The following is a 15000-nucleotide window of genomic DNA, read 5'->3' as shown; positions in this document are numbered from 1 at the left end:
CATGTGGATCACGATTTTACTACATTACCCAGTCAAGGACAGCTGATTCCACACGCATGTTGTAAGTGTCATCCCCAAAATGGATCCTTTTTGGTACATAGATTAGCATAACAGTATGGAGGGTCTCAATCCAGAATGTCTCCCTACACTAATAAGAAAATTACAGAAAAGGATAAGTCACCATGTCATGTGTAACCCATAAGTAGACATAATGAACGCTCAAATAAAGAGATTCAGTGTTACAACAAGGTATAAAGATTTCTAAAATGTCTATGAACAAGAAGTAGTTACCCGCATGTAATCAGCCGCATGTCGATAAATCGTTGTTCCAGATATGGCTTTCTTGTAAGCTGCTACAGCTCTTGCATCATTCAGCATTTTCTTACTCATAACATACCCCTCTGATTTGCATCTGGACCCCTCATTACATTTATCATGTTTACCCTGAAAATAAACAATTCAATGCTTGTTAACAAAATTTATTACTAACTAAAATAAACACCTGATAAGGGATCACTGCAAATTATTGACATTCAAATGTACTGAGTCAAGCCAACTGAATATTTGCAGGACTGTGTATGACTATATATGTTACTGCTGTTATAAGTTGGAATACAGTTTATCTTTACGTTACCTGGTAGTGATCAATAACTGTTAGAAGGCTCTCCCTAAAGTCTTCCTCGTTTGGTGGACTGTTCTTCATGCAAAAGTACACGTGTGTTCGTGTGCTCTTCACTGAAGACATTACAAAAGAATAGTACAGTACGTACAAAGATAAACTGAGAAGGAATTCTTCTCTGGGTTACATATCAAATCACTTTTATGAATGTTACACAGCACTTCCTGACAAGGATAAGATAACCACTTTTAAGCTGTCATTGCTAATGAACAAACAACAAAAACTGTGTTCTTGTAGTATTAACAAACCTTTGTCAGACAAATCTGAAAACCACTTGGTACCATGATCTCTTAAAGGGCCAGATGCCACTTTCTTCAAGGCTTTTGTTACTGACTTAGCACCTGGCAAAAAGTGTAGCATAATGTTTGTGATAGACAAATGTGGGCAAAATTAGCTCCGGAAAAGGTATATCAACACATCTTATTGACCGATACTGTTTGTTACAATGTATATCTGTATTGGGTAACGAGAGAAAAGAAGGTCCTTATACCATGCCATGAATCAAAGGAGTTGAGCATCCCTTTGGAGACTATCCAGTTTTTCAGCTGCAGGACAAAGTCATGAGCCACTTCCGAAATGTGAAATCCTGGCAAAGAAAATTTTCCAAATAAGTAACAATGGTAACAAAAATGTAAGTTGTATCAATGCATCCACTACACTTTTAGATGCACCTTGTGTTTCAGTCAGAAGAGTAAGCAACTCCTTTGTCATCGGCACCTCCCGACTGACTGCAGTGACTTCTGAGGCCTTGCTCCAGTTCAAGACTCCGACCACTTTTTTGGTTCTTTCATGTTCCAAATAATAACAATGAAAGCAGTAAGTAGCAAAATGTCACTGTAATAAGAAGATAAACAATGATCTACAATTTAGGTCAGTACAAGAAACTTACGAGAAGGATAGAGCTGAAACTGTGGTATGTGCTGCTGATCTGCTAGAATCATGTCTTGCATCAGTAATAACACACTAGAAGATGAACACTATTATAAGATCAAAGTATTGCAAGATGAGTATGGATTTTTGAAAAAGTACCCACAAAACTACTTTCTTATAGTCCATCAGAAAGTTACCACTCTGGTTAAAGCATGCTTCGCAAGAAAACCATAAATTGCATTACACAAACCTCTCCATTGGTATAATAGCCAGGTCTGTTTTTCACTTCTTCTTGGGCAGCAACCATTGATTCGTTGCAAACCTTCTTCACCGTATCCATGTAATGAAGTTTCTTCAACACTGTAAATTTACAAACAATTTTTGCCACAAACAAGAATATTGCTATGAGCGATTTCCAGTGCCCGTAAAAATTTTTGTTTAATAGGCACACTGTTTAGTGTAAGTCTCTGATCAGCAAAGGAAAGTTGCAACATTGGGCTAACCTGTGTCAAAAGTTTTGTCACCTTCACTCCCAATATTTGCTGCTTGGCAGACACTCGAATACTGAGTTTCAGTTAGCCCACAAGATAAAATTCCATGAATCATTCTATAACAGAATTTATAATAAAAGATTGAATATCAGTCACAGATGTAACAATACCTGGAAAGACAAAGTCTGGAATTAAAAATGGTGAAACGAATAATATCCTACCTCATGTTTACATAATATTTCTGTATAGATCCCCCCATGATAGGAGAGGACAACCACTTGACAGAATCACCACACAAACAGGACATGTTGACTGAAACTGCATGACCTTGCCTTTTGAATGAAAGGGAGTTCATGTCGAAAGGCGTGGAACAAAAGAAGCACTTTGCAGATAGGTTGGAAGCGAAAAAAGTAAACAAAGAGCGAAGGGCTCCTTCAGTCGCAAAGTAGACGGGGTCATCCTGTGTTGCCTCTGTCGATATTTGGAAATTTCTTGGTGGAAGGGGTGACGAAGAGGACGATGAGTGGCATTTTGGCACGGGTGACTCGGTGACTTGATCATCAAAAGGCAAAGACAATCGTGATCTTGGGGTGGAGGTCGCAATTGGTCTTTGAAGTGAGTTATCACTTTCTGAGTAACTTGGCGTGTACGAGAGGTATCCAGATGAGGACAGTTCGTTCGCTAGAATTGCGTTTGTAGCAGATGTTTCTCTGCGTCTTTGCATTTTCTCTTCAAAAGCAAGCAGCAGAGCTTCTAGAAGGTCGGCATTTTGTGTATTTGACGTTCCCTTCGAAAGGTTTAAAGCTGTTTTGGCCATCCCAATACGATCCTTTATTCCAAGAAGTCTGCTTTCCTGGTTGCGTGGCAATTGGACATTGAGAGAAAACTGTATGCCTCGATCGCTAGTTGAACGCCTTTTTCTACTTGGTACTTGTGACTCTACTGGCTCAGCCATTGCGTAAAATGCAGGAATATTTTTAGCGCGGCGTTAGTAGGGATGTTGTGCAACGAATGTGACAAATGATGCCAAGTGAAGACAAGACCTGTCGCATTCGTTGCACAACAGTGCCATTGCGAAATGCCTCGTATCAATCGTGTTTTGTCATTCACAATTCAACCTTTTGGGCATATTTTCAAAGGATAATCCGCTAGCTTTATAATTCAGGGGCAGAAGGCTCGGAAGACCGATAAAAGTATCGGGGATTGGAACACTGACGGATGTTGTGTGGCGCGAAATTTGAAAGCGGACAAGGGCGCCTCGGAAACTTCACAATGGCGGTATTTTAATGCATAAACATGCAATTACGTTTCAAATAAAGTAAAAAATACCTTTTAAGACACTAAATATCCGATAAATATTTACTGAATTCGTTTATTTCACAAATGATGACCTCGAAGTCTCGTTTTCAATGATACTGGTGTTCCTCCTATCATGACCGTTGGTCGCCATTTTGATTTCTTTGCTTGCTCGAACTCCAACAGGGGGAGGAGTTATTCCTTATATAGCGCGTCTTCGTGTTTAAGCAGTTCGAATCGAACAACGTATTTCATGAGCTATCGCTCTCGCTTGCGTGACGGAAGCATGCAGCTTAATAGTTTATTTACGTTTTAACTCGCCAAATTGTAGGCTTCATTGAACTCGTCTATCGTGTGATCGTTGAAGCATTAATTTAAGTTAATCTTAACAATTCAGAGGAATGAATATTTCTGAATTTCAAGCTCAACTGCTGAATTACCTGCCACTTAATATTTTGAATCAGAAATGATCGTAATTAACGCGCGGCAAGGAGTGGTCAGGAGTTGCTTAAGAAACTTCGGGAATACAGTTACGGTTCTTCGCTGGTGTATAAATCTTTAAGGTGATTCCCAGGTAAAAGAACCCGTCATAGATTTCCGATGAAACTTGGTATGATGACATTACAGTACAAGGAGATGTTAAAAACGTAATAAAAAGAGGGGGTCACCGTGCTTGTTTTCATGCCACGATGCTGACAAATAAATTATGGTTATTTAGGTGACTTTTGGTTATCTCAGTGCACAACAAACAAGATCGATTATTTTTCAATGCGGCGTGCTATATCACACAGAGTTCGACTTTCTTTGATTGCTTATTCATCTACGTCCCAGAAAAAATGGCTTCAAATACCCTGCATTATTAATTGATATTTTTATCCTTTAAAGGAAACATAATTTGGACTTGCTCTGTTGGGCCCGTTACGTCTCTATCTGTAGCATTTATTTCATTTGCCAAAAAAGTAGCTATAGATTTCTGCCAAATTTTTTCTCAGTTATTGCGGATGTTGTTCTCATTCAATTTATAAAATAAAAAGTGGGGGTCACCGTGCTCGTTTAAGAGAAAAGGAGCTTTTATCTCGCTATCGAGCTTAGTTTGAGGGAAATCCCTTATGTTTTGTACGCGCACGCGCTCATGTGCGCGTGCTGATGACGCAAAAATCGTGCGCAGTAGGAATGCGCAATGCAAAACCAGGGAATCACCTTAAGTCATTACATGTTGTAGTAAGGTTTAGTTCAAAGTTAGAGCTTTTCAACAACTATCCCGTAAACATTTCTATTTGGACTGGACGCAAAATTTGAAGCGCTTTTCATTCTAAATATACATATTTCCTGTCGGACTGCACTGGCGGCGACTTAAGTTTCATACGCATAATCCACACAGTTTTTAAAAGAAATGTCCTTTTACCCTTTTCGAAGAACTGTTCATCATGATAGCGAAAAACTTACAAGTTATTAAACATAAAGATGTAAGAATTAGGCATCATGAAACGTTATCATCTCTGTTCTCAGCTGTCACGGCAAAATGAGATGAACATATTAAACAGTGGGTTGCGTTGCGTCGGTGCTGTGAAAAACAGTTTGGATATTCATTCTTTACCTTGGGGAGCTAGGTGTGATAATATTAAACAATGCTTTGCAAAGTACCATTGTTTTCTTGCGGCACATTACCGCAATTAAGTCGGCCGCGGCATTCGGTTGCTTTCGTCTTTGCCTCGGTTGCGGTTTTCGTCCAACCTAGGTGATTTCGCGGTAAACACTATCGGCAGAGACGAGGTATTACCGCATGCAAATGCACTAATAGTTTCGAGCGGCACTGTATATTGGTTAATTTCTAAATGCAGATCTGCAGTTTGAAGCACTGAAATATCATAATGAATCTTGAAAATAGCATCTTGCAGTGCACATTGAGAGCCACAAACCTGTTATTGCTCCTAAGGTTATACATTTCTAACTCAGATTAGAAATTACCAGCATGCCATATGTGCATAATGATAGAGATGCTGTACTTGTGTTTTTCTTTAAGCCAAGAATGGAAGCCCTTCTTGCAGAGTACTTGCTTGTAAAGAATGATATAGCAGATGGTAAGAGTTCTTTTTTTTCTTCTTTTTCTGGAGGGGTGTAATATGAAAATGTTTTTATTTCATGTATATAAAAGTTCAATGATTTTTCATTTACATTATTTTGTAATTTGTAATTGCCAAGAATTTGCATGCTCAGCTAAAAAATTTTGTACTTACTTGTACGTCGCGATTATCACAAATACTAGTACATTGCATAATAATTTACCAGTGGTTTATGAAGGATCAATAATAATAATGATAATAATTATTATGAGTTAATTTATAATTAATTTATTATTAAGAAGTAATAAAATAAATGATTCAGAAAATTAATAACTAATACAATAATTTAAAATCATTTGAAAAATCCAGGCCTTCTGATATTACGCGATGGTGCGATTTCGCACAATCGACCTCAAATCGCATCGGATTGCACAATTCACGACAAATCGCATAATTCACAAAAGGAAGCACAAAATTCATAAACTGAAACATAAATCAAGCCGTTTCTTAGAAATTCCTGCATAAATATGCCATTTTTAAGATGATTTATCTTGGAAAAAGGCTAAAAAACCTTTGTCACCTTCGATTCGTAAACATTCGAAGTTCAAGGCTTTATTTTTCATGTCGGGGACCTGGAACGAGTCTTCTTCTATTGGTGCAACACAAACACGCCCTTATATACACACCACTGAAATGACACAGTTGCCTTCTCTTATAGAAGAGATTTGTGAAAAATAAGCAAAGTTGTAAGTTTTTCGGCAAAATGTAGTTTCTTTCGTTGAAAACTGATAAAAACTTGCTCATGAATAAGTTTGTTGTGAAAATGCTCGCTTTTTCTTCGACGAAGAAACATTCCGCCCAATCTGACAGCTCACGATCGAGCAAGAAAGTACCTCACAGGTACGCTCCACGTGGACGATGGACTGATGTTTTTCTCGTCGTGCAATATTAGGGCCTTTATACGAGAAAAAATAAGCCGCGGCTTACTCTGGCCACGGTGTACAAAATACGCAAAAGGAACTATTTATACGAATATATATTCCCAGGTCAATATAAGCCGCGGCTTGAAAAAGACGTGAACGTAGATTTTGTACCATTTATACGGGGTGAACATTCGAGTCTTCTGTAAGCCGCGGCCAGAGAAAGCCGCGGCTTATTTTCTCTCGTATAAATGGGGGTATGGCCCTATTGTGATTGACCATCTTCGGAAGTTCGTGGTTGACGAGCACCTTGATCATTCATTTGGCATGTTAGCTGTGTCCTTTCAACTTTTAACGTGGTGCACCGGTAGTGCAGTGGACCTCATTTTTTCTAATTTATCCCAACTAATGTCCATCGAGATACATAATTACTGTTCCTTTGTGTTCAAAATGTCTTTAGGGCAGCAAAAAAGTGTTTTTCTTAACGTGAAACCTTATAAAACAAGCTCAAAATTGCTGAGAAAAAAATCGCATAATTTACATTATTTATCGCATAATTGGCCTTTCTAATCGCACAATCTGCCCTGAAAAAATCGCATAATTTGCATTTTTTAATCGCACCCTGTCAGAAGGCCTGAAAATCTGCTAGGAAATTCTTTTCACCCATGTGCAATTCAGTTTTTTTACCTCAGTGATTTTATCAATGAATTCACGAGTATGATAAAATAAGCTTGAATGAAACGCAGTTGAACTTTGCTTTTGAATAGGAAACTGATCTACCACACAGCAGTTGTGGAGCCTAGACTATGAGTAGTCCCCTTGTGCAGCTTAGTTTGTGGAGCATGAGGCAAAATTTACATTGTAGACTACAGGAAATCTGAACTTAAGGGAAGAGCATTCATGCAAAAGAGGAACTGGTTGTATTAAAAATTTTGAGCCTGTGTCAATAGCAAAGAAGTGGAGAGCTCATGAACTGAGGAGCATCGAAGATATTTTTGATATCTAATTCCTTAACTTGGCTTATAATAATTTTGTCTTTCAGCACTGAATCACTTGTCAGAATGGGTTGCACCAGAGAATCCAGAAGTTGCTATTATCAACAAAATGGATGCAGTTTTTGCAATTCACGAGCCTCTGGGTTTGGCCTTGATTATTGGAGCATGGAATTACCCAATACAGCTCACTATCATGCCTCTCACTGGGGCAATAGCTGCTGGTAGGTTCAGATGGTTTTCCTCTCTAATCATTTCAATTCTCAGTAAGGCAGAAACCTTTTCTAAAGTGTGATTTTGACAGTACAGTTTTCAATAATTATGATATAAAAACTTTCATAGCATTCAACCATTTACAGGTACATACATGTGCATACACACTTATTTGACAGAAGCAAAAACAAAATTATTTTATTTACATGTATACATGCCTCTAATTGCTGTTTACAATTTTGTCCATCCAAGTGTAGTGAAACTAATCAAGTTGAATGGAACAGTGGTACAAAACTAAAGTGCTTGACTTTCAGGAAAAAACCTAGTGGCCAAGTCCTAAGTTTTCAGATTTGGTTGCGAGTTCAAGTATTTTAGTTGCCAAAAAGGTTTGGTCCTTCAGGCTAAGATTTCAACAAAAGGGGATAATGCAAGTGAGGCAATACCAAAAGAACCTTTACCTTGCCTCTTCGCAGTTCAGTAAATATCCACCACTATAATTATAGCCACCTCTGAATAATTGTTAATTATATACATGTCAGAGCTGCATGTTGCATTTAGCTTGTTTACATATTTAAAGTTGTAAAGACCTTTTTTTTATTCAAAATCCATTAGGTACACTTTCCAAATAAAATCAAGAGCTTTTTAGCAAGACCTTGCTTTGGATGTCACTTCTGGATCGATTGAGGCTACGTAATCACCGCTTTCAAAGGCTACATGAAGTGTGAAGTGTAGTCTGCTATTGGACATTCATTGCACTCATTGGATAGATAAAAAATGAAATAATGATAATGATAATGATAATGATAATGATAATAATAATAATAATAATAATAATAATGTCTTAGATGTGTTTCACCTGACAATTTGGCATAAAATAGTGAATAATATTATGTCAGCTAGTCACATGCAAAAATCCTACATGTAAGCATAAGTCCTCTAATAATAATTATTGCCCTTTAGGGGGGAAACCTTGGAGTTATCCCAGTGCTAAGAGAGATACATATATCAGTTTTATTTTCTCTGCTAAAATAGTGTAATGCTTAAAATACATGTACATGCACATGTAGAAAAGAAATAAGTTTTAGGTAATCACCAATATAGTTAGTGAGTCAAAATGCACAATTAATTTATTGTGGAAAACTTAGTAAGGAGTATTTGACCAGTGCAATCATTAATTTTCAGATCAATTCAAGTTACCTCTTAAAGGTGAATTTATGCAATTAAGGAAGTACTTGTAAAATAATAATCATTGTTTTTTTTTTCAAACAGGCAACTGTACAATCATCAAACCATCTGAAATTTCTGGGGCTTCAGCAGAACTGTTAGAAAAACTGATTCCACAGTATCTTGATGAGGTGATTATCTGATTTTAATATTTGTTTCTTTTTGAAATAATTAAAAAAAAGGAAAAGAGAATGGTGCTTAAGGAAAGGCTACATGAACAGTAATGTGAATTACTGTGATGTTAAAATATAATGAGAAAGTACAGTTACTACAGTACTTCAAACTTAAGGCTATCTCAGCCACTTCATTATAAGGCCACTTTTTTCCCAGTCAGCATTTTCGTTGCCTTTGACTTCACTCCTACACGTGTAGCTCTTCAAGGCAAGCCTGGTTGACATCAAAAACCCCAATATTTTCAAGAGCTAGCACTGGAAAACTGTTTTTTTCTTGGATTCCAATCTCATGATTATTGCTTGTACACTGTACAATGTATGTTTTGCCAGAGCTAAAAATAGGTACACAAAACTTACATTGTTAATGCGATAATTGGATTGAACTGGTAATTTCTTTTATGAGAGAATGAAAACTGGTGTTATATAAACTGAGAATACTGTAGCACTATTCTATCATAGGAGGATGCAATGTGTGGCTTAGTAAGTTGTGTGTTAACAGGCAAGTTGGCTTTATGGAAGACTAGTGTTTTTGTTGTTGAAGCTGGCTCGAAGGATGTTCCATAGGACAATTGCATGCTATTAATAAACTAATTAATTATGTTTTCATTTATTTGTGCAATGGCGGAATACTGTAGCTTGCTGTTTCAAATGTTAGTCATTTCTGTTTTGGCAATAGGACAGTGCACTGTTCATAACTGTGGGATGTTAGAGAACCTCCCCATTATTCGCAAAGATTAAGGCACAGGATTTCCGATGTGGTGGTCTGCTATGTGTTTTGCTGGGTTGGCATGGTATGTCAAAAATGGTAATGGTGTATGAGGGCACCTATTAGCAGAAACAGCCATACGTCGAAGGAATTTTGGCGAGTGTTGGAACATGTAGATGTAAATGCAATGCTGCTAATGATTTGGTGGACCATACGACATTGTCAGTGACTGACATTGTTTGGGAAGTTTTTAAAATTAATTAGTGGATACTGATTTTTGTGGTTGGCCAATAACCTTTACGTGTTGGTTCAGTTAGTGACATCACTACAATGCCAAAATGTAGGTTTCACTTTCTTTCGAAGGCCATCGGTTCCTTTCACTTCTATAGTATTATGCCGACCATTAGTAGACTTCACTTTCTTTAAGCTTCGAATTGAAATTTTTGAGAAAATATGTTCGAGCCTGTGCACAAACTCAAAGAAATGCCAAACTTTAAAATCAACAACTTGCTGGTATAAACGCGTTTTTCTTTTCCTTAGAATAATTATTGCTAGATATTTTTTCACCGGTATCGTGGAAGGCTTTCTGCTTTGAGAATTCTCAAATTCAAACTCACAATAATACATTTTGTAACAATTTGGTCCAGAGAAACACTCTGAGTGTATGTTTTAAAAGCTATTTTGTATTTTACAAGCTAAATTAGATAACTTCATCACCAAATACATGTAGAGCTAGGAAATATCATTTACAAGTAAACAAGCACGCAATAAGCAAAGCATGTCAATCATGTTGTTGGGTGCGATGAAGGGGTACGGCAAACATACGAAATGACATTCGGTGGAAAGTCGCAACACCTTGGCAAATCCCAAGGGGTGTGAACACTTTCCATTGTTACATTTTTTCCATCTCTCTTCCTAGTGTTTCATGTGCCTGGGCATTAAACACAAAAATGGGCAGCTAAGATTCTGATCATTTAGTGCGCAATGATGATGATGATTTTGGAGATTCGAAACCAGGTTAACATTAGCACCATCAGGGAGCAAACCTTCCGTCGGCGCTGGACTGTTCATCAGCCACGTTCTCAGAATGGATCCAAATAAACATCCCAAGACAGCATTACGTGGGAAGAAGAAGTCGGAGCAGACTGAAAGAGACTTGGCGGAGAACCACAGAAAAAGAAAGAACAGCATTGGGTTTTGTCTCATGGAGCGAGGCAACAGTGGCTGCTCGTGACCGCGTGACATGGCAAAGGAGAGTGTCTGGCCTATAGCCACTTAGTCTTTTGGTCAAAATTGAAATCGCATCGATGATGATGATGATGATGATGATGATGATGATGATGATGATGATGTTGATGACGACAGCGATGACTTCCCTGCACCTTAACATGCATTTTGCCTGGGCCCTTCTCAATCATTGTTTAGCGTCCATTCATATTATATTATTCATATTATATTCATATTAAATGGTTAATGTAATCCACAATTCCCCTTGTAGGAATGTGTTGCAGTTATAAATGGTGGAAAGGAGGAAACACAGTGTTTGCTCAACAATTATAAATTTGACAAAATATTTTATACTGGTGGATGTGCTGTCGGCAAACTGGTCATGCAAGCAGCAGCAAAGAACTTGACAAGAGTGACACTTGAGCTGGGAGGCAAAAGGTAGAAATTGCATGTGTATAGTTTCTGTTGATAGGCAAGGCATTGTGGAGTTTTGGGGAGGTCTTGTGTTAAATTATGTCATTGTTCTGGACCACTTTCTTTGTGGAATTACAAAACTCTTCCCCTCCTAAAGGAGACACTTGTGATTAATTTACTCTGTCTAATGCCAGACAATTTTACTTCTCAATGGGTGCCTTCTTGGGAGGTGATTTTAACAGTTAAAATTCACACCTTGAATTAATAAGTAGCTTAATCTCTTGTATGGGAGAAAACTTAAAGGACGGTGCCTACTAATTCAAAGATATTTTTGCTCTGGTTTACGATTATGCAGGAACTGTAGATCTTAACAAGAGTTATTGAAATCCAAAAAGAAAATTGGGGGTAACCGGGCATTTTTGAAAGATGATAATTATTCATGAATAATATTTGTAAAGAGCTTTAAAATTCAGAGCAATGTACATGTATGACGTTCTTTTTCAAACTGAAGCTAAATTATCTCTCATAAATGCATGGCTACCCCCAATTTTCTTTTTGGATATCAAGACTATTTACTGATATCATCTTTCTTTGGATAGTCTTAAACTGCACAAAAATGTCCCTGTCTTAGTAAGCATCACTGATAGGAAACCCGAGTAACTCAAGATGTGCAGAACGGATGCGCAATAGCAATAGTAGGCACTGTCCTTATTAGCTGTTATTACAGTTGAGCCCACATTTCAGTGTTGTTCGTTTGAGAGTGAGCGGAGGCAAATCTTTGGGTCAACGTTCGATAAGACACAGAAGAGTAAGAGATTTAGGGCATGAAATGTGAAAAAAAGAAAGAGTTCAGTGCTTTCAATAATTTTTGAAGTAGATACCTGGTCTAATCAATGTAATTGGTGGTCACTCTTGTCTTTTATAAAAGTTTGAGTGAAAATCAAGGGAGAGTAGCTGGCGGTGAGAGGAAAATTTCTGACAGATGGCGGTATACCCCTGGTGACTGGCTTCTAATGAAACCCCTGGAGTTCCTACATGTATCTAGAATTTACAGTTTTCTCAGAAGAAGAGAAAGTACTGTTTGTTTTTTGCACCTTTGGGGTTGTTACTTTGATTAACACATCTATATGCTATATAGTACCTGTTATACTTTCCATGATAAAAGTACATGTAAGCCATACAAATCTCAACTTACTCAAAAAAAAAGTGCACGAAACAGTCGAGAATCAAGAAATCACACAGTCCTTCAATTTCTTGTTTTGACCCAAAAACCTCGTTTTTGTGCCTTGTGAAACTAACACCACTGAGACTTGGGCTCAACTGTTATATTAGCTATCAGGGTTTGTGCTACTCCTTAAAGTCCTTGAAAAGCCCTGGAATTTAATTTTGGACTTATTGCATCATGCTATTAAAAGTTGAAGGGACATAACATGTAAATTTCTCAAAAATTTAGCCCAAATTTGACTATTGGGGAAATATTACCGGTAAATACAAAAATTAAAGTGTATGTGTGTGCACGTATTACAGGATTTAGAAAAGAATATTGAGGTAGGCTTTTCAGAAAAGAAAACACTGAAACGCGATGTATGGCAAAGAAATCTTCTTACAAACACTCCTTGAAAACTCAATTTCTGGTTCTTGAAAACTCCTTGAATACCCTTGGAATTTTATATACAAAATCCAGCACGAACCCTGAGCTATTGAGCACAAAACAACACATATACATGTAAGCCACACTGTAATTATAAGTCTAACCTGCAGTACATGGATTGCAGCTTTGTGTATTCATGTTTTGCAGTCCTTGCTACATTGACGAAGACTGTGATCTGGAGATAGCAGCCAAAAGAATATCTTGGGGAAAGTTTAATAATTCTGGACAAGTAAGTCATGTTGATAGCCTTGCAATTAAAAATTCTTAGGGAATAAAATCCTAGAAATTCCTTAGAATTCAAAGGAAACTAAATTATCAGAGATTTGGTAATATGTTGATCATATTTGTCATTAATCTATCGACTATACCAAATAAAGCTATAGATCTTTTACTGTACATGTAGGCAATGTAAAGCTGTCGCGTATTAGCAATATTATGGTTCCATATGAAGAACTAATATTATAGCTGAACAATATGCACTCATTATTATGACTTAATATGTCACTGTGGCAACAGGTAAGCCCTGTAAGAACACCCTTTATTTTGTGTTTAGTTGCTCATATCTCAAAAAGGCATATCTTAAATTAATATGCAGTGGATCGAGAGCCACCGTAATTCTGTGATTTTTTTAAAGACCGCTCTGATTCTGCAGTACATAATTTTTTGTGGTACATGTAGTGCACTGCACTACACACTGTCACTGGGTTGTAAGTGTAAGAGTGTAAGTCCGTGGTGCCAAGGCCGGCAGCGGGTGCATAAATCACGAAAATAAACAGGTCTGTTGGAAGCATGCTTGAATTTCAACAAATGAGCCCCAAAATCAGCAAGAATTTGTGACACAGAAACAATGGTCAAACTCAAGATTGGATGATTTTGATCTTTGTGTTGAATTCACAGAAAAAACAACAATCCGATGAATTGCCATCATTTTGCCACAGATGTATTACGTAAGGTAACTTGATCACAGGCGGCCACTGGAATAGATGTCACTTCCGATCTTACGATTTACTTGTGCAACCAAAAGAGTAATAGAAAAAGTGAACGTATCAAAAATGTCCCAAAAATGTATAACGCTGATGGTAACTTTTTATGTTTGCGGCACAAAATTTATGTTGTTTTCAAGTCGCAAATTTTGTTGCTGATGGCAAATTCTGTTATTCTCGATCGACACTTACTAAAAACTTCCTTGTGCTCTTCCTTAAAACTGTGTATCAATATTTATTTACTTTTGCATCAATAGTTGTTTTGCGTAAAGCAGGCTAACCAAATCTGTACCTTCCTTAGTTTGCGTTTTTGAGCATTAAAATAGAATTTTCGGTCCAACGTTCCTGGCAGCAAGTCGTATATTTTGAGGTCTTCCATCCAGATGCTACATGTAACCTCACCGGACAGGGGTTAACTTCAGACACTCAGAGCACATGCTTAAACTTGTTATGAAAAAGAAGTTGAACTTCATGTCAGTCTCGAAGCCAATACATCTTGATTCCTATTTATTTTCTTCAGTCTTTCTGGGTTTAGTATTTTTAGAAGTAACTACATGTCTTTTCAGGGGGCTATTTACCATGGCACTATATCATGATTTACGATACCAAAACAATATCGTGTACTATATGTTAGGGCTACATATTGCATCCTGGAAAACAAAATGCAGCTCAGTTGACAGGACTTTGTCAAGTTGCTGCACTACCACAAGTACCCAATGCATTACTATTGTTTTAATTACCTAATTGTCGCTTTTTTAATTTCATTAATTATTTATTACCTGACTTTTATAGCTTGATGTCATTTCCCACCTTAGTGGTTAATGATATATATGCATAGCTTACTGCTAAAATATCATTTTTTTTTTACTTTTTAATGTGATATGTACACTATAAAATTATGTATACTCTTCCTGTGGTTTTCCTTCCGTTTTCCCTACCACTAAATGATTGTAATAGACTTTAATCTGGTAACGATTACAGCAAATTAAGATAAAATTATTTAAAATTCAAAATTAAATGAAAACCATTTTATTTGGCAGCGAAAAAAGTAGATTTTTGTTGACCAGAAAAGTAAAGTTAGCTATGTGTTTGCAATGC

The 15000-nt window shown here is 37.1% G+C and overlaps 1 protein-coding gene and 1 pseudogene across 1 annotated transcript in view; one reads left to right on the top strand and one right to left on the bottom strand.

Annotated features, from left to right (window-relative positions):
- Positions 1-3021, bottom strand: part of LOC137997796 (uncharacterized) — a 3215-nt pseudogene extending 194 nt beyond the window's left edge.
- Positions 1-15000, top strand: part of LOC138001518 (aldehyde dehydrogenase, dimeric NADP-preferring-like) — a 33866-nt gene that overhangs the window by 7914 nt on the left and 10952 nt on the right. The window contains exons 3-7 of the mRNA XM_068848133.1: positions 5360-5417; positions 7362-7535; positions 8794-8879; positions 11126-11292; positions 13067-13148. Coding sequence (XP_068704234.1) covers positions 5360-5417; positions 7362-7535; positions 8794-8879; positions 11126-11292; positions 13067-13148 — 567 coding nt within the window. The remainder of the gene's footprint in view (positions 1-5359; positions 5418-7361; positions 7536-8793; positions 8880-11125; positions 11293-13066; positions 13149-15000) is intronic.

This window comes from Montipora foliosa, chromosome 1, assembly GCF_036669935.1.
Source record: "Montipora foliosa isolate CH-2021 chromosome 1, ASM3666993v2, whole genome shotgun sequence".
In the NCBI taxonomy this organism is placed as follows: Eukaryota; Metazoa; Cnidaria; class Anthozoa; order Scleractinia; family Acroporidae; genus Montipora; species Montipora foliosa.
Note: the sequence above shows the minus strand (reverse complement) of the source record. Positions and strands in the feature narration are given on the sequence as shown.